This window comes from Sprattus sprattus, assembly GCF_963457725.1.
Source record: "Sprattus sprattus genome assembly, chromosome: 9".
Classification (NCBI taxonomy): Eukaryota; Metazoa; Chordata; class Actinopteri; order Clupeiformes; family Clupeidae; genus Sprattus; species Sprattus sprattus.
The window spans coordinates 20,523,444-20,545,047 of NC_137928.1; the positions used below are offsets into that span (position 1 = coordinate 20,523,444).

The window sequence follows — 21,604 nt, forward strand, 5'->3', positions numbered from 1 at the left end:
ATATTGCCACTTACCATCTTGAGGCTAGGCTGGATACTTGTAACATGGCCATCTATATGTGTCCCCTTTGTAGTTTTTGTTCATCTTTCCACCCAAAGAGACATTACACCAGATATAGATCACAGTGTGAGGTCTTAGTAAGCCATCACATGGCGTATTCTCCCTGTCGAACCAAACAGCCCCAGCACGCACACAGATCTGAGTTAGGGCATCAGCAGATCCAAGATGGATGCTGTCATGGAAAAGAAGTGCACTATTGCAGATGGTGGAGTTCACTTTCCAGTGGGATTTGGGGTTATTATAGTCAAGGCTTTCTTCCGTACCTGTCACGTCAAACATATGTGGCCTTCGGGAAAGAAATCAATACAGACTAAATGGAGGATCATAGAGTCTGGAGATGGCCCTCAACACATAGACAAGACTCATCGAGTCACATTACACACTGATGGATTTAGAGCCATGGGCACTTTCTTCCTGTTTTGTCTGCCGCCATTTTGTCATTGCTGTCCACTGAATTAATAAACAGACCAGGGTTTATTTCCAATTCCACAGTACAGTTTTTAGGCACCACAAGAGTTTTTTTTAAAACGTATAGTAGTATTTCTCCCTCTCCCTCCTTTCAGACCATCCTTAAAAATTGCCTCGGGATGTGATATACATCAAAGATTAGTTTTTGGACAATACATTAAATATGTACCTTCCTTTCATGATCATAAGCTAAAAATAAAACTACCAGTATTTGCGTCTTGCTAGTCAAGCTACTAATTATGTTTTGTTTCAATACTGTGTGATTTGCACTTTCCTTTTGCAAAACATTATGAGAATGTGGACTTCATTCACAAATTCACTATTAGATAGTGCTATATGTATAGTGCAGTTCATTTGGTTTTCCTTCAGAATTGCAGTCTTTTACTGAATGTAAGTCTGCTACTGTGCCGATCCTTTTCCGACTTGGAATCCTTCTCTAATCAAAACAAGTGTCTGAGTTTTATTCACTTATTTAGTTATTTAATTTTGTTAGTTATTTATTTAGTTATCTAAAACCGTCGTCTGTAGGGTGTCACGGACTACTATGTGCTTCATCTACAGCAGTTTTGTACAGATCCTGTATGTGAGTTCACTGCAAGCAAACATTATACAAAACCTCTGGGAAGCTTTAACACAGCAAAAATGCTGTGTAGATGAAAATGGTCACATCTGTCTGCAGGAACTGCAATGAATTCCCACAGTTTGGTTTTCAAAAGGAATTTATTGTAAGGTTTCAGAAGTAGACAATTTTTCTGTCCCAATTCCCTGATTGAATGAAGCATCAAATCAATTTCACAGAGTCCAATATGGCAATGAGAAATAATGAGATTTTTACCATCTGTTGAGTTACCCCTGCAGTAAAGGTATGTCTCTGTAGAGAGATATGCAGGGATGTCAGTCTACACTAAAAATAAATATTTGCTCTGTCTTGCAAATGCTATCTCCCAACAAAAGTCTGTTCCCTGACCATTTGTTCCCTTGTTGTGCATAGGGAATAAAAGTGGTCAAATTGGACATGTTTTGATAAAACCGGCTTCTATTTTACTGTCATAAATTATTCAAACAAAAGCTACTTGTACCTAATTGTTGTTTTTTTTTGTCTTTTGTCTTATCTCCTCCAGGACCTGGAAGCTGATACATTATGGAACGGCTGGTTTTGTGTGTGTTGGTGTTTGGAGTGTTGGCAAAGGCGCAGAACTGCCCAGGTCGCTGCATATGCCAGAACATATCCCCGACCCTGACCCTCCTGTGTGCCAAGACGGGGCTGCTCTTTGTCCCCCCGACCATTGACCGCAAGACCGTGGAGCTGCGTCTGACAGACAACTTCATTACAGTCATCAGGCGGAAGGACTTCCTCAACATGACCAGCCTTGTCCACCTCACGCTGTCACGAAACACCATCAGCCAAATCGCACCGCACGCCTTTGTCGGCCTCCGGTCTCTCCGCGCTCTACACATGGATGGCAACCGCCTGACCGTCATCAAGAGTGAGCACCTGAAAGGCCTGATCAACCTCCGGCACCTCATCCTGGGCAACAACCAGATCCACAGTGTGGCCCTGACGGGCTTTGACGAGTTTGTGACCACCATCGAAGACCTGGACCTGTCTTACAACAACCTGAGAACTCTCCCGTGGAACGCCATTGGACGCATGGCAACTATCAACACGCTCTCGCTCGACCACAACCTCATCGACTACATCGAAGCGGGCACCTTCACGCTCCTCACCAAACTGGTGCGGTTGGACATGACGTCTAACCGCCTGCAGAAGCTGCCGCCGGACAACCTGTTCCAGCATGCGCAGGTCATGTCTGACCCCAAGAACTCCAACCCCAGCAAGTTGGCGGTGAGCTTCGGCGGCAACCCGCTGCACTGCAACTGCGAGCTTCTCTGGCTTCGCCGACTCACGCGCGAAGATGACCTGGAGACGTGCGCCTCGCCTGACCACCTCATGGACAAGTACTTCTGGTCCATCCAGGAGGAGGAGTTCATCTGCGAACCTCCACTCATCACCAAGCACGTGTCGTCCAATCCGTACGTGATGGAGGGTCAGAGCTTGACGCTCAAGTGCAAAGCCATGGGAGACCCAGAGCCCACCATCCACTGGTGCTTCCCCGACGGCAAGCTGGTGCACAACAATTCGCGCACCATTGTGCATGACAATGGCACACTGGAGATCCTCATCACCACGCTCAAGGACAATGGTGCCTTTACCTGTGTGGCGTCCAACGCCGCCGGCATGACGACTGCTGCTGTGGAGATCAGCATGATCCCCCTGCCACTCTTCGTCAACAACACGGGCCACATGAGGGACGACTCGCGCCGTGACATCACCACTTCCTCCAAGTCCAACGACACCAAAAGCCAGGACAAGAGGGTGACGGTGGTCGACATCACCGCATCGTCTGCAGTCATCCGCTGGCCCTCCGAGAGTCACATCCCCAACATACGCATGTATCAGATCCAATACAACAGCACGGCAGATGACACCCTTGTCTACAGGTAATCCCTCACACTCTCCAGCATTACATTTACAAATAACATTAGACATCTGGCAGATGTTTTCATCTGAGGTGACTTATAAGTGAGTCACAGCAGAAGACAATGGCGAGTCAACGAGAAAACATACAAAACCCAAAACAAGGTGATATGAAAATAAAACATCCAGGAGAGGGTAAGGTACTCAGTCCTGTGCAGAAATCTTAAATGTAAAATGCATGTTCTATGTAGCTTTACATTTAACATAATTTTGTCGTAAGTGTCCTTGAAATGGAATATAACGTTCCTTAATCACTATGATAACTGGAGAATACAATTTGCAGCTTCATCTCCTACTGTAACATTAATGTCTGGGTGCACAACACATCCCTCTGTACCTATAATACATTGCTGTGCTATGCCCATAGATAGAGCCAGAAATCGACCAAACCAAATGTGCTTGTGTCTGCCTTCCCTAGAGCCTCAGCCTATTAAGGCCTGCCTGGCATTTATCATGCAGCAGAAATCTCTCCCTATAACAAATGCAGAGGGGCTCCTCATCTGAGAGTAATTGATGTATGTTCAGCTCATTTGCCTAAAACTAACCAGGCCTTTTTACATCCCGCATGGCATGGCTGTAGCTGTTGGACAGAGTCTAGCGGGGCCAGGATGAGAAGTCATTACGGCTGACAAATGAATTGAAACACACTGAATCAGGAATGGAATGTACTGGAACAACACCTACCTATGCAAGTCGTCCTCCTCTGCAGCCTTAAAAGAGCTCTAACTTAAAAATGCTTTCAGGATTAAATCATCTGGTGTTGGTTTGTGAACTGACAGAACTGAAATAGGAAGTAGTTATAAATCCCCATGGGAGAACAGCCTATGGCTTTGGCAGAGATGCTTTCTCAGACCTGTAATGCCAGTATATGAGATTTATTCTTTCCTGTTTGGGGAACAATACAGGCACAAGCAGCAAGCCCTTTAGGAATATATTAATGTTACAGATGATGATGCATGTTTTTTTACTCTGCTGGGTGTCTACATTGGCAGGGCGTATGCAGATAGTTCCATAGTGCAGATAGTTCCAAAGTAGGCTTGTTCCAGATGAGTGTGCAGAGGAGTAGGAGATCTTAAAAACATCCTTTGGGGAATGATAGGAAACTGAAAGAACACATAGAAAGAATGGAAACATTTTGTAGAACAAGCACTGATATACATGCACCTATGGAGGAATGCAATATTCTGGTTCACACTCATTGTATGGTGTCATAAGTTCTGCATATGAGTTACCGCACTGCCCAACCCCCGCCACTTCTTCAGTCCTTGAGAATGACTCAGCCTGTCTTTGTCAGATGCCTAATATTTCACTAAAGGCCATATCTTTCCACTCCTTATTGAAAAGCACTAATGCGGAAACAAACGGAACTGTTAAAACCCTCGATAGGTCATACCTTCAATGAATCAAGATATGTAATGTAATTGCATCACTGAAACACTTAAAATGCTGCAGTAAAGCCGCTATCATGAATTTGTTTTGCGCTCTACTCTCCTTCACTGCCCACCTTCCTGTACAACATCTACTGCTGCAGTCTCTGTCTCCACTCCCCACAGCTACCAAACATCTCCTCACAACCCCCTTAACTCCCCCTACACCCTCTTTGCCTAATTTCACTCCTACCTCCTACCTGGTCCTCATGCTGTCTATATACCCCTTCACTCTCTAGGACCGCTGAGCACTTTGGCCACTCAGGTGTCTAATTACCCCAAAGGTGGAGGCTTTGTGGTGGCATTAACTAGGCCATATGAGCAGCAGGCTTCACAAATGTCACAGCTTGACAGAATTCCAGAAAAAGTGTGCTTTGGTGTTTGTTGTTTCCCCATGTTTGTCTGGAGCTTATTGATCTCAGGACTGTGGCTTAGCTGGATGACAGGCATGACATCGACTCCGACTAAGTAGGACTAATATGGATGTAAATCCGTCACTTTCTTGAGAATACGTATCTGATATTTTTGATATGTGTACCACAGTGTGATATTTCACACTGGGATTATTCCTTGGGATGTGACATGTTGTGAAAATGGGGTTTCATTTCGTAGCTCCACAGGTAGCTTCTCTTTTGGAAAAAAGAAGGATAGAAGAAGAAAGATACTACTGAAAGACACTCCCCCTTTTGACATTGAACATAGCTCTTGATGATCTCTATCACACAATGGCGACCATGTTTGAGGGCCATAATGACATGTTGAGCAAATGTTGCATTGTTTACTCAGCACGTGGAAGAGAATGACTGTAAAACCGTAAATGTGTGTAAAATGGGGATGTTGGTGCTTATTCTGAATACTTTAGCTGATGTCAAACCATTCATTTATTAGTCTTCTGCACAGTTTGTCAATTTAGCAAGCACTATGATTAAATGTCATAGAACCATTATAGAAACCGCTATAGATTTAACTAACTGAAATACGGACAAATTAGCTAACTGAACGACTAGCATTCATCCTTTGTAAATATGTAATGGATTGTAATGGAATGTATTCATGCTGACACTCCCTCATTGACATTTCTGTAAATGGCTCCTGCATTCACTGCTTCACTTGTAGCATGGAATATGCTAAATGTGAGCAGCTGACATCCTACTTTTCCTCTCCAGCATAGCAACAGAAAAATATCCTAACAGAGGCAAAGCAATCAATACACTCCTTCAGGCCATAATGAAAAAAAGGAAAATAATGAAGAGCAGATCTGTGGAGAAGACTGTCCTTGGGCTAAACTGCTGAGCCTATTAGAGGAGTATTGATAATCATCACCTAATCATCGTTAGCCTTGCACATAATGGAGTAGTTTTGTTTTTAAAAAGGAATTACTAAAACTTAAACATTCATTAATGGAAAATGTCCATCTTGAACAAAATACCTTGATCTAAACTCTGCAGTGTATGTATTCATGTTTTGAAGAGTGATATACTGTATAAACGGATTGACATATCTGCATTCAAAACACCCACAAGAAATGTTCAAGACACTTTTAAAATCATTACTAATATAAAACCCGGTTAAAAGGTATTGTGTGCACGTCTTCTATTTTCCTCTCGTTATTTAGAATTCAGGCTGAACCTTCAGCATCTTACACAAAAGCAGTTGCATCTCTCATATCGATCCCTTAACTTGATTTTTCTTGTTCTCCTTGTCTCTTTCCAGGATGATCCCGTCCACCGGCAAGACGTTCCTGATTAACGACCTAGCGGCGGGCCGGGAGTACGACCTGTGCGTGCTGGCTGTGTACGATGACGGCATCACGCTGCTGACGGCCACTCGCGTTGTGGGCTGTGTGCAGTTCAACACGGCCGCAGATCCCGGCCAGTGCCGTTTCATACACAGCCAGTTCCTGGGCGGCACCATGATCATCATCATCGGCGGCATCATCGTGGCGTCTGTGCTCGTCTTCATCATCATCCTCATGATCCGCTACAAGGCCCACGGCGGGCCCGACGGCGCCAAGACCAAGGCATGTGGCCACGTCCACTCACAGACTAACAACCAGCAGCAGGGGGGCAGGATGGGCCGCTCTGCCTCCAAGCAGCAGCACGTAGCGCCGACAGAGGAGAGCCGGTGCCTGGACGGGCACCAACCGGCGTCAAAAGACTGCAAGGCGCTGGTGCTGAAGCTGAAGAGCGATTGCCAGCTGGAGCCAGCGCTTACATGTGACTCGGCCGTGCTGGAGGTGGAGCTTCCTCCGCTCTCGGCCATGGAGAAGACGGCCAAAGCGGCGGTGGCTGCACTGGCTCGCCGAGCCAGCCTGGACGCCCAGCAGTCGTTGTCCTACGGCGGTGGCACATTCTCGGAGGATACGGGCACGGACAGCAGCGTGACAGGCTCCACCATGTCGCTGTGCCTGATTGGGCCCAGCGGCGCCGGTGGTGGTGGTGGAGGTGGAGGTGGCGGCGGGTCCAAGGACAGCCGGAAGGGTGCGTTGGCCAACATGGGGCTGCTGCCCAGCGAGCTGGCAAGGACGCGACACCGCTTCTCCTTCGACGGGGACTACGCGCTGTTCCAGAGCCACAGCTACCCGCGGCGCGCCAGGACGCGCAGGCACAAGTCGTCCAATCAGCTCAATATGGACTCCTCGCCGCTGGCCAACCGCAAAGTCACGTTTAGCAGTACCGAGTGGATGCTCGAAAGCACAGTCTGAAAGGACGACAGGGCAGCGTTTGCATTTTCAGTCGGGAGAGACGAATTGTTTGCTTGCAGAGACAGATGGTTAGGCACATACACACGCATACGCACGCACGCACGCACACACACACACACACACACCACAAACAAACAAACATACATACAGACAGATAGTGAGTTGTACACATTCAAAACCACATACATGCATACGAATGCCATTTTCTTTCATGCTCGCGTGTCAGTACTGTCCTACACACTCTGGCTGGTGCAGCACTTGAGAGAGCCCAGTTTTGACTTCAGACCGCCTCCTCCTCTCCTGCCTTCAGAGAGCGGAGGAGAGACAGAGAGAGAGAGACAGAGAGAGAGAGAGGGAGAGGGAGAGAGAGAGAGGGCAGGTGGCCAGGGCCATGTATTTCTGCAGCGGTGCCTTATTCTAAGAGAAGTACCAATGGAGGATGCTGCTAGCTGTGGTCCCATACTCTGCCGTGTGCCCCCCCCCCCTCAAAAAAAAAAACCACCTCACCCAGTCAGCCTGTTTGTTTGTTTTTTTGGTTTGATTGTTTGTTTCTAAGTGATGCCAAGGCGTGTGATGGCTGAATATGACTGATGTTTTTTTTTTTTTTTCACTTTCATCTGAAAAAAAAAATGAAACAGAAAAAAAGAAGCATAAACATACCCACTGTATTGGTGCGCATCCAGATGAACATTTCCTACATGTTAGGTAACTTCAAGACTTTTGCACAAGAAGACACGAGATACAATGGACAAGTATCAAACCAGTCTATGTAATGACTTACAAAAAATAAAACAAAGAATAAACGGTGAAGAACACCAAGATTTATTCACATGCCAGTTTCAAATGATAGCATAGAGAGATATGAGCAGAGGAATAACAAAAGGACTATTCCAGGTCGGTTGGACTGTATGATATCAATAGGTATTGTTCCCGATGTGACTGTATGATATTAATTGGTATTGTATCTGGCTGGCCTAGATTTAAAAAAAGACAAATACATATATAAATATATTAAAACTATCGGTGTATGTGTACTAAATACATAAGTCATATGTTATATGACTTTTTACAAGGCATTTGAGGGCTGGTGTCAGGTTTTTACATTAAAAATCTGTGTCGGCACTTTCTCCCCCCAATTTAGTATATCAAAGTTTGGACCACTTATCCCTTAAGAAAGGGTATTAAACATTTTTGTGTCAGTTAACTGTATGCTGTTTTCTGTTCTCTCTTTTTAAAAACTGTCAAGGTCTAATTTGTTTACCACATATTCACTGTATTCATGTGTGTTCTGCAGGTATTTGAGTATTATTACTTAATGGCTAGTATTTTATAGGTAATGATCGTTATTATATGTATTACAAGCGTGTTAGCTAGCTACTACAAAATTATCAGTATCCCTTTTAAGCTTTCCAGTCACACTCTTGTAAGTAAATCAGAATCCCCCTATTTGATCATATAGTGTACCGTAAAAGCGCTATACCCTACTCTTTACTTTATTGCATAAATTACCTGGGAAAGTTGCAAGTTGTTTAATATCTTGGCAAAAGTTTTAGTATTTCATCCCACCATCCATTAGGCAGACCATGTTTGGTATAAAAGAAGCATTCCCAGAACATCCCACTCTGGAGGAGTGTTACCTAATCAGGTATTCAAAGTCTGCTCCAAAGACACTAGCGAGCTTGTGTGGCAACCGTTAGGCCACATCTCAATCATTAGCCTCGTCCAAGCAAATTACACCTTGGACATTTGTGCCTGTTCAGCTTTTCCAAGGCATCAGGGCTGCTGGTGGTTATATAAGGTGTGCCCCCTATGCCAAAAGCACGTCAAATTAATTCCCCTTATAATGGATCAGAGGAGGTTTTGTTAAGTGCTTTTGTTAAGTCGAGTATTAGCTCTGTGTGTGGGAGTGTGTATGTGTCTGTGTGTGTGTCTGTAGGCCTAGGAATGTGTTTCTGTGTAACGTGAATGTGTAATTGTGTCTGTGTTTTCTTGTGTGTTTGTGTGTTTGTGTGTGTGTGTGTATAGTTTTCTGAATGAGAGTGTGTGTTTTTGTGTGTTGTGGTTATATATATGTGTGTGTATATATATGTGTGTGTGTGTGTGTGTGTGTGTGTGTGTGTGTTTGTGTGTGTGTGTAATATATGTGTGTGTGTGTTTGCCTAAGCTTAGCCCTCCTCATTCACACCACATTGGCAGATTAACTGCCGGGTCACATCTCAATCACCCTGTACTGTCAGTAATTCACCCCACCCCTCCCTCAAGGACACTTGATCAATGAGATTTGTCCAGTTCAGCTGAGCTACACTCAATACTATACTACAGTTCTCCTCACATCCTCATTGATGCTCTTATCTGGGCCTCATACATGAACACACACACACACACACACACACACACACACACCCACACCAAGAGTCAAACTTGGATCCCGGCACCGTGGCTTGACCGCATCCCTTCCGATCGTGATCTCATTAAAGAGTGATCATCTTTGGAGTGACAGTGAGGTTAAATAGAAAACTCCAGCAGGAGCACTGTAAAACACTATCCGTGTTGGGAAAGGAGGAGTGGGTTGTGTCGTACAGTAGATTCTTATGAGAGTGACAGGTAACTAAAAGGGTTTTCTCGGGGTTGCAGCAGGGCAAGGAGGGTGGTGATATGCCTGTCTTCCACTCTTTCACCTGAAACAGAAAGATGCTGTGCCATTGGGGTGGTACAGAGAGATTTTTTGGATGGGTTTGGTCTCTATGGGCACTTGCTGGAACGATGACCTTGATGTTTCAGCACACGCACAGGCACAGGCACACACACACACACATGCACACACGCAGACACACACACTCACACACACAAGCCCACGCACACACACACACACACACACACACACACACACACACACACACACACACACACACACACACACACACACACACACACACAAACACACACACACACAAACACACACACACACACACACACCTACACACACACTGAGGAATACTACTGTGACGTGTTCACCTTGAGACAAGTGGACTTTAAGGGTGCGCCTGGGTCTTCCCTGCCATGTTTTGCATAAGATCTCAGACGGTATCTTTTGGCCGATCTAAATAGCTATTTTTAGTCTTCTGGAAAGGCCACTTGGTTTCTATAATGCATTATTCAATACTACATATGGCATGGAGATTTGCCTGGGGTTAAAGCACGCACTACTGCAATGCTAATGAGTTTCAGTGGTGTTGGGCATTGAGAATTGACCAACTAAAGTTTTGTTTTGACACAATCAGAAGACTAGTGGGTGCCCACTGATCAAATTTAAACAAATAAATCTTAAGTTAATACAAATAATGTAATGAAGCTTCAAAGTCACAAGGGTTGGTCTCCATTCATAATGTCGTGCCACAGTAATGCAGGTCTGAACCTCTCTGAGACACAAACACCAAACTGAATGTATTTTAACAGGTTTATTAACAAGGAAACACCAGCAAGCACATACAGGAAGGTAGCAGCTTTCTATGGTCACAATGTCAGGCACAGACACTCTCAATTAAGGTTCAGGCTAACCCCCCACACAGTTCCCACATAAGCCACTAGGAGCCAAGATTGGAGCAGCACAGAACTGTCCTGATTAAATCCCCATTTCAATTACCCCACACAGCAATACAATAATGCACACAGATAATAAAACCACTACAAATGCAGAATGATTCACAGCACACCAGGATACTTCACACAATCACTTCAGTTCTTCACTGACTCCAGTAGGCAATCGTGCATCGCCATGTCCATGGGCCTGACGTTCATAAGGAGAGAAGGCTCACCTCGACAGAGTCCACGCCCCCTCCACTGCCGCGCGCTGCTGGGTTTCAGAAAAGAATACGTTGGTCGGCGGCTCCCTCCTCGCCGACCAAGAAACAACAAGTCCCACAATGCACCACGTAAACCCGTCACTGGTCCGGTCTGGCTGTGGCCAATGGCGTTGATTCACACTCCGTCTTTGCAGCTCGAGCTTCCGTGTTTGCAGCCATGACCCTAGACATATCCCTGCACCGTGATCGCCCTCAGGAGAGAAATAGACAGCTTCAGTGACAAGCAAAACCCTAGCGATGGCCCACCCATGCCAATAGCAATAGCACAGTACAATTACTTTCCTTTAGCAGACGTGTGATCGCGCTTATCAGCCGTCCTCTCTCTCCTCGGTCCTGCGGCACAGCTCTTCATAGACGGCACCCCTCGGAGAGAAAGCATAGGCTACTCAGAATGAAACGGACACTCGCTGGCCCACACACACACAGTAGGTTGAGTTAAACAGTGGATACTTTCCTTCACTGAGTTGGTTTGTTGCGTTCTCTCAATCCTCCAGCCGCCAGCGGTGTGCCGTCTGCCTTCCATCAGCTGTTTCTCCGAGATCACGTCATAAGGCCGACCCGGGGTTCTTTCTCCCCAGCGAACTTTACGGTCTCTATAAAAAGGGTTTTTCCTCCCAATGTCCCCAATCACAACTCCCCATGAATCACAGTCCAATTAGTCCAATCAGTCATCACCCAATCAGTATTCCCTTCGTCTCTGGGAATCATCCAGCACAAGGCAATTGTCCCTTATGCCGACATGAACCCAAACCACAAATACATTCCACAATTAACAATTACATCACTTAATATTTATACACACATTGATACATCAAAACCCCACTGATCGTGACAATAACAATTCCCTCTTTCTCTGTTCAAATTCAGGGCAGCATTTTCAATTTTGTATTCTCGGCCATTGCACTGTCAGAAGTTTAAAGCCAGTGATGCCACTGAATGGCTAGTACATATTCCTTACAAACATCTTTTACACAGATGATATCGCTTTAGTGCTGGTGTAGGAGAGAGATTTAGGGCCTGATTTACTTATATGCGAGCGCTGCTTAATCTGCGTTCGCATATTAACGCACTGTGTTTTTGCGCATTTTCTGTGGTATTTATCAAGCCAGATCTGCGCTGGGCAAACTGTGCTTACTCCACCCTTTAAAGAGCCTGATTTACTAAGATTGATTTGCGAACGCATCTTAATCTGCGCCTTTGCCAGGCGCACATTAACTGCACGGTGATTCCCCGCATCTTTCGTGATATTTATCAAGCCAGATACGCGCTGGGCAATCATTATTTAGCGCACCGTTAAAAGACTGGAGAACTTGCCAGCAAGTTACTGCCACCATGGAGATTTGAGGAAGAAAAAAGTAAGGTTCAGCGAATAGATAGCGAGATAGATATATTGGTTCACGTTCGCTCAATCACTGAACCTGATTCAATGGGTTATATTGTTGTTTTGCCCGCCATCACCTACAGCGAGATGTTTAAAAGAACACGATTATAAATAATATGCTATTGGTGGCATTAATGCATAAACTGTCTATTATAACAATATAGATGTGTACATGGCGAGATTAATACGTTCTACAAGGGACATGGGTTCACTTAAGCAATATAGCACGAGTGGGAGTGGGGTAGGTAAGGGATAATCCCACGGGTGGTGTTCGGCCGTAGCCACCGAGGCCGCCAGGCCGAGTGGCGTAGGCAACAACACCCGTGGGATTATCCCTTACCTACCCCACTCCCACGAGTGCTATATTGCTTTTATAAAACAATTATACAGTCAACAAATTAACATTTCAACACGAAGTTATTGATTAAAAATGGTTTATTTCGCCATTGTTTCTCCGCAACAAAAAAAGTTCCATTGTCAACGTCTTGGTTAAAAACTTTGAATTAACGGTTATCATCAATGCGAATGTTTCATCGCGGAGTGATTTATTTTTAGCTGTGAAAAGTCCCGTAACTGTAGGTATGTTGAAGAATAACCTATAGCATGGAACGTCTCTCGTCCAATCAGAAACAGCTAAATTACGCGCGAGAACCCAATTGTTTTATAATACAATATATCCCCACTGAAACAAATACATTTACCAAGTAGCCTGCAGGCCTCTCCAAAATCACCGTTGCTCAAATCCTGGATAGATGGCACTATTCCGGAAGATAAAACTGTCATGGACAGACCACTACCACGTAAGTAATGGTCATGTTGGCATCACATATGACCTGGGGCCGGTATTTCAAAATGATCCAACAGGATTAATCCTCCTGGATTGGATTAAATCCTGATCAGATCCTAAAAACGGGTATTTCAAAGCAAATCTGATCCTGCAGATTCAGATTCAGATTTGGGAATCCAATCCTGCCTTTGATCTGGATTAAACACTGCTGTTGAGTATTTCAAAATATAAGTGGGAAATCTGGATCAGTTTGATCCTTAAAATCAGGATCACCCTGATCCCACCTCAGAGGTGGATTTGAGGGAGATTACATGTAAAGGTTTGGGCCTCGTTTCCCGAACGCGCACTTAGCCTAAAAAGCACTTGAAATCGTTCGTAAGAGGAATCCTACGTTGCAGACGGGTTTCCCAACGCGGCACTTAGCTTAAGTGTATCTTTCGTTGAGAAGAATTCTACGTGTGGTCAGGACCAGTAGTAACTTCACACTTAGTGATGCAATCCACCAGGGGCGTCGTTCGGCCTATTATAGAAGAAATCCAAAGGATGTTTCTGTGTATAGCACATCATGAGAATGTCATTGTTTCACCTGCCTATTCCCATCAAAATAGAAATAATTAAGCAATATAGCACGAGTGGGAGTGGGGTAGGTAAGGGATAATCCCATGTTGTTGCCTACGCCACTCGGCCGCACTCCCACGAGTGCTATATTGCTTTTATAAAACAATTCTACCGTCAACAAATTAACATTCAACACAAAGTTATTGATTAAAAATGGTTTATTTCGCCATTGTTTCTCCGCAACAAAAAATTGTTCCATTGTCAACGTCTTGGTTTGGAATTTTAAAAACTTTGAATTAATGATGACTGGAGATGGCGTTATTATCCCCGCCCCCGAATTCAGTGCACAGTGCACGTTCGATGCACGCATAGGCTAGCTAATTTTACAGCAATTAACGTAAACAGGTTAACGTGACGTAAACAGCTCCTAAGAGATACTTAAGAACTCGTGCACGTTGCGCTCGTGCACCTGACTTTAAGTTGATGGTTGGGAAACGCACGTAAATAGAAAGTGTTACTTAGTCTACGATGTCGCGAAAATCCACGTAGGCCGTTAAGATACGTCGTTATCGGGAAACGAGGCCTTGAACAGTTTAGGTGTAACTGCTCCAAAAGTTATTTATTTGATACAGTAATTCACTGATGTTTGATCAATGTTTATTTTCGTTGCACTTTCCTTTCTTTTTCAGAAAACACAGCGAAAGTTTGAATATGAATGCCTTATTTAAGTAACAGTTTTTTGTTAAGTTATACCTACTGATAAAAGAATCCACTGAAAATCAGTCAAATTTATTCATTAACATGCATTCAGCACACACATTTAATTTTCATAGCCAAAACTCAAAAGGTTATGCCAATTGGAGCAGGTCTGTGTTAATGTCTTCTCTTCCCACAGACCTCTGAAAAGACTAAAACTAATATTAAGGTTTTAGGGCTGTCCCTTTTGTTGACAACTGTTTCATAAAAAGATATGTACAACACATTTAAAATCTACACGCAATGCCTTGCGAGTGGATGCATTCTAATCTGGTCTGTGGACTGCGACATACAGACGCTAGCCTATTTACTAGCTTGTTAGCTCCTTAACACAGGAGTCAATGGAGCAGCGTTAGCTCGCATTAGCGCGAACTCTGCTTAATTAGAGATCGCCGAGCTCTTCTTTCAACGTTGTGATGAGTTACGTAATTGGTTAACTCAATATAATGATTGCCCTTCATCTAGTCTAAGGACGCATCAATACTGACCAAGATTATACTTTAATTTAGAGACAATAGTTGTGTTAGCTCTCCTGTTTCTGCTCAAATCTTCGCTCCATTTCCTGTTTCCTGTCTGTGATCCAGGGGGCGGGACGGATTTGGACATCCCAATCTGCTGGTATCAGGATCACTCTGATCCAATCTGGCAAAGTTTTGAAATACCGGGATAGATCAGGTTGATCCGTGGATGAGAACAGGGGGATTTGGTTATCCGGATCATTCTGATCTGGATTACAAGTTTTGAAATACCGGCCCCTGGACATTCATTGAATATGTGTGCTTTCTGTTTTGGTAAACGTGTTCGTGGATTGAAGGTGGGACTGTTTGCATGTGGGTGCGATCAATTTCTCCAATTACGTTCGGAAAGTTTAATTTCATATATGAATATATGAATTATACGAGTTGAAAAAAATATTTCTGTTCGCTGTCTCTGTCTATGTCTTTGCCTTGCTGCTGCCATATCAACGTTTTCAGACTCAGTGGAAATGCGCTTCCTGGTTAAGACGTGCTTTTATGAGGCGGAGAATTAGCCTGCAAATCAGAGATGTGCGCTCGCCGGGCAGTTTAGTAAATACCACGCAGTTCATCATTAGGCGCACTCCTCCCATTAAATAGCGCCTCACGCCTACGTTACCACCCACGTTTCCGAACCATCCCACCTGTTTGCAGGTACACACCCTCAAAGCGTTAATATGCGACTCTACTCAAATACGCCCCCTTAGTAAATACCGTTTTATGTTTACGACCGCTATTTTACGCCAGAAATGGGCGCAATCCTGTTAGTAAATCAGGCCCTTAGTCTACAAGCTTGACTTCACCGTTTGTTGGATTTCAGCTAAAAATAGGCTGCAAGAGTCTATAATTTAATTCCCACACAGTCCTCACTCACTCACTCAAGACAGCCTCCAACTGCACACAGACCGAGATGATTAACAACAGTGGTATTACTTTTAGATTATGCAGTTGTTTATTATTTTGTCAATTGCTCATCTTAATTTTTTTTTTCCTTTCTGCACTGTTAGTCATTATATTTGCAAATTGCATATTAATACAGAACAGAATATTGTATGAACCAGAATACCCTTTACTATATTATACACACATTTCAGTTCATCCCTTATAGTATATATTAGCATGTGTGGCACATTATTTTGGCTCAGGGCAGTTTGAGTTAAACAGATGAATAGGATTTTCCAGTGAAGCAAAGGACTCTAAATTGTTAATTCTCAAAGGAGAATGGAAGGGACGCATCCAGTGATCTGGATGATTGTGTCAACCCCCAGTAGATGTGATCTCAGTATTTAAGGCACTCCTGGGAGAAAAAACAGCTGAGGTCTGTGTGTGTGTGTGTGTGTGTGTGTGTGTGTGTGTGTGTGTGTGTGTGTGTGTGTGTGTGCCTGTTTGCATGCGTGTGTGTCTGCTGGTGCACATATTGACGTGCATTGCTTGTGTGCTTGAGTGTCTGTGTACACATATCAAGAGTGTGAGCACATATGTGTTCTGTAGGAGACTGTGACCTATACATGGGCCGAAGTTCATACACGCTATTTAGTCAGGCAGTGCACACAGTATTGCCAATGGCCCCAACAAACACCATCCTCCTAATCCATTCTGACAACTGGCAAAGGGAAAGGTCGAGTGTTAATTGTCCTTTAGGTCATTGCATCCTTGCATTGAGTCTGTATTGCAACTATATTTGTCATCCGTTTAAAGACACTGCAGCCCTGATAATTAAAAGGGCAGATCAGGCTTTGTCTGACCTCTGCATTGTTCCACCAATGCATGCACACACAAAAAACAAAGCAGTGTTAACAACCATTCAACAGCTATGCAACAATGGCTGCACACAAAAATTGAACCTAACAATGGAGAAGAACAATTCATGTTTTTTTTTTTTGCTTGGGGATAGCAATTGCCAGATGCTTGCAGCCTGCATGTTGCTGAGCTACTACTTCATACTTAATTGAATAAAATTACCTAAATGCCACGGAACAAGCACAAATGCAGAAACATGCGTGAATGCAGATTACTTTACCTTGAAGCTACTGCCTTTTTTTTCAAAACAGCTTGTTATGCATTCTAGTATGAGTTTGACAGCTTATTAGAAAATAAATTGTTATTTTTACGATGGTGTTTACCAGAACACAGGCCAAGGAGCTCAATCTGATAGCTTTCAAAAAAATGATGAAAGCCTCCTGAGAGAGATGTATATTTCACTACAGCGTCATAACACCGTGCAGCAGCTTCAACTACAAAGATCAGAGTGTGGTATATCCAATAACATATCAGGGACACTTAAAGTAAAATGAAATGGACATTATTTACAATCTGATATGGACATTTTCATTTTATCGTCTCTGTTTGAACTCTGTTTTCGGGATAGGTCATTAGCTGTCTATACAGCAGTGCAGATACGGAGTGGGAAACCATCCTGTTGGCTTGTTGCTGGTAAAGTGCTCGCACAGAGGCCTTAAATGATTCTAACCATTTGTGAGAGAGACGTTAAGAAGAGCACTCCCATGACAGGGGGCCTGAGGGGTCACAGGAAACATGAGGACTTTGAGTGCCCCCTTCTACACTTGGCCAGATAAGAGCATGTTCAAATAAAGCAATCGCAAATGCCCCTTCTTCTAAGGAAAGTGACTTTTTTTTCACCTGCGAACTTGGTCGCTGAATATGCTGAATGTGTTTTACAGAGCACCTGATTCGCCTCTGTTCCCAGAGTGTAGGAGTTTCAACAGTAAAAAGCCCATGGGCCAAAGAGGCACAAGAAATCTTCCATTCAGAGGTCATTTTCTGTCCGTTTTAGTGCCTCTTTCATGGACAGCTGTGATAAAATCCGAGGAGAGAATTATGTGATTTATTTTTTTCCCCCTGACTGTCCTCCACTTTTCCTCGGCTGTCTAAGGTGCTTAAAGACACACACACAGATACCTCTCAGCCCAGATGAAATAGCCCCACATTGGAAACTAGCTTCGATATTATCTGTACCAGGATGGGAATCGGGCTTAGAGCCATGGGTAAATCCACATTGCGTGCAGTATGTTTCCAATTCACTCACTGTGATAAGTGTGGGTGGACACCACACATTCCTCCCCATTATCCCTCTCTTCCAGCTCTCCGACAAGACTTTGAAAGAAAATACATTTTTCACTTGTGCTTGTGCTTCCCACTGAAAGAAAGAGGTCATGTGATATCTATTTTTAATTTCAGGGTGCCTTCTCCGCCTGAGTAGAGAGCAAACACCTGGATTGACAGGGACTGTGACCTCGTTTTTGGCATTGCGATTCACAGAGCGAGTGCATCTTTTGAGTCTCAGCAGTAATCTGTTGCCTTGCCCTGCCCTATTTGCCATGCCAGCAACAAGGCAAGGGAAAAATGTGTGGAAATGGATTAAGTAACCTTTACAGACCTGCAAAGATTGGACCAAAATATCCTCCATCCCAATTCAGCAGTTGACACCTGAACACATTGCTTAAGTGTTTGATGTTTTATTATTAATAAATCATTTTTTACTTGGACTTACGGCAAGCATAATTCACACATAAATATGTCAGTGCAAATGCTATGTATGTCACATTTTCATGACAAATAATTCCAACGTCATTATACATTTATTTGTAATTACCATGACATCTGTTTGATGCAGTGACTCATTATAAACGTGTCAGGATGTTATATTGTAATAACATGTAAAAAGTAGTGCTGTTGGATAACTGTAGGTAAACTGTCATGATGACTAATGATAAGCCCCTGTATTGGCAATAACATGTTTATGACATGTTTATATCAGTCTTATGACAAAGGTTTTAGGTGAAGTCTCTAACCCTAAATTCCCAGGCAGTACAAGGTGTCACAGAGCTGTTGGCAGGACACCAAGCTTGTTCCATTATTCAGATGCACTCATGAGTATCCTTGCCAGGCATAGTCTTCCATGTTTCTGCGCTTTTTTCAGCGAAGCATATCAATTAGTCTGTTGTTTCCGTCCACAGTTTTGGTCGGTTTCCACACCGGCGCCTTCTAAAATGTGTTCCACTTGGCTTGGTTAATTTGCCTAAAAATGTCTCTGAATGTCATTTTATTTGTCACCCTCGCTGCTTTCCTGATGTGATGTCGCCAGAGGCCATGGAATTACATTACTGATACTACTGATTCAATGAGTCGTGGGGACCAAATAACCCTCAGGACTCAAGGAGTCAGAATTCAGACAACACTCTCCATCAGGCTTTATATATGTATCATGCTTCGAACTCTATAGTCGTTTCAACAACGCCATTAGGTTTACATATCCTGCTGTTATCACAGAGATCCTGGTATGGGACATATCATGGTAATACAGAACTGATGCCACAGTGGATAGCATTGATGCCTAAAACAGAATGCTTTTGTATGTCGTTTTGTACAAATACCTGACCTTAACCCTTTTTCATGGGATTGTTCATGTTCTGCTCTTATTTTCAAATGAAGAGACACCACCAGTGCAGAAGGTACATTCCAGCTGATGTTTTCCTTGTGTAACGTTGCCTTCAAAGTGACAAGGTCATGTCTGCAATAACAAACCACTCATCAACTAGCTAGAATAGCTAGTAATCAGTGCCAGCCACCTGCCAGCCAATGTTAGCTAATTTTAGCCAATAACATTACAATAGTAGCCTGACGTTGTCATACTCATAATTCTAGTCAGAATATGAGTCATAAACTGCTCCATTGGGCTGTGATTATGGGGCTTGTTTCAACCGAACCAGGAAAGAAAATGCCTCTTCCCCCAATAGGATAGACCTACAACCAATCAGAGCAACGTATTATGACCTCTGCCTATTAGCCCACTATATTGGGCAACTATCTCTATCTAACTAAGTAGAGGGTTTTCATATAGCCTACTGTCTTTTCTCTTACACTGAAATAGGTGAAATTATTTATTTGATATAGTTAACAATCAAACCATATTTCTTATGTCAAATACAAAACAAGCATAGGCTACACCATAAACCATCAGACTAATTCTCAAAGACATAGGTTTCTTTAGATGCTCAGTGTAATATTGGATAAATCTGCTAAATCCAATAATATGTTGAGATTTTTCAACAGTGACACTAATTGTCCAGACCTTCATTTACACTCATTGTACCTGCAGACTCAATGACATTGACTTTGAGGATTTCAAAGTAATCCATAAGGGATGGGCCGTACTTTGTTACACTGTAGATTTATTTTAACACTTTAGACCTTGAACATAATATATAGAGAGATGATAAAGATGAAACCTTGCCTTGATCTGGGTAAGTAATGTAGCTTATTGCACACAACAAATGAAGATTGTCAAGCGAAAACTGTTTTTGGATAATGTTCTATAAATCATAAAGCCTACTGCGTGTTTGGGCTGCTGTATAATCTAAAATTTGATGGGCAAGGGTTAGTGATTTTTTGCTGTCAAAATGAACCTCTAGTTAGAATGTTAATATGCCATTGGGTCAAGCATGTGTGTTGTTAGTTGTGAGGCCTGGCTGGGAAGGTGTTGTAATGCACATGCAATATCTACAGAATGGCATACTTAGAACAGTTTGGTAACAGAGGCTGCTTTTGAACGATTTATTTAGATCCTGTGGCAGAACTCTTTATTACTGTATACTGCCTGAGCTACCTAATGGCCTGCTGTCCCTCCTCTGCCCTTCTGCGCAGCTGGAAGCTTAACAAGGTACTGAAAGCAAGCCCCAGGGATGCGGCCTCATGCCCTACCAGAAGCCCACCTCCTCCTGCTACAAATGGTGGTGGTCATTTGGTAGCTGAAGGATCCTGCAGGCCTAATTAACAACCACAGCTTGTTTATTTGTTAATGCTTTTGTTCTCTGTGTCTTTGTCACCTTCTTTTCTTTTCTTTTTTTATAAAATATATCTCTTTCTTCCTTTTTCTTTCTTTCATTCTTTTTGTTATTGTTGTTTGCATTGTATTGTTATGATTGTTCTCATAGCCCTCTGTGATACTGGTGCAATGGACCTATTTTGTTTGTGTGTTTGTTTTTCATTCCTTTTTGTAAATGATTTCATTTTCATACCCTTCCGTGACACTGGTGCAGTCTGTTAATGCCTCATTTGGCGCCAGTGCCGCACATCCAGCCTGCCACTACACTACACCAGCTGCAGCCCACCTGCGTCTTCACAGGGGCTGATCCACGCTCTGTGGGTTCCCTTTCATGGATGAACTCCCCCGACCCCGGGCCGCGGAGGACGCTGGACAGAAACTCTACACCTGTGATATGACCATGCTGGTGAAATGCCGGGGGGGGGGACTCCACACGCACTTGGTGTTTCGTGTTGTGAAGTTCACACGTGTGCAAGCCTGCATACTTTATCTAAATCGAAGGAGAGTCGATTGGGATATGGGCCATAGGTCTTATTATGCTAATGCTAAAACAAGGATACGATGAGATGATAGAAAATTTAAAAAAAAGTTTTATAAATGGTTCATAGGAATTGATATATTGTAGACATTTTCAGACTTGAAATCAGGAATGGTCACATTAAATCATTTTGTTATATTACGTTGCACATTTTCCTCAGTTT

At 43.5% G+C, this 21,604-nt stretch overlaps 1 protein-coding gene across 1 annotated transcript; it reads left to right on the plus strand.

Moving 5' to 3' along the window:
* Window positions 1-1,669: 1,669 nt before the first annotated feature.
* lrfn1 (leucine rich repeat and fibronectin type III domain containing 1) lies at window positions 1,670-7,198 on the plus strand (the record flags this gene model as incomplete). The annotated part of the gene is made up of 2 exons (XM_080845284.1): window positions 1,670-3,030; window positions 6,208-7,198. The coding sequence occupies 2 exons, from the start codon at window positions 1,670-1,672 to the stop codon at window positions 7,196-7,198; spliced, it is 2,352 nt and encodes a 783-aa protein (XP_080701410.1).
* Window positions 7,199-21,604: the final 14,406 nt, after the last annotated feature.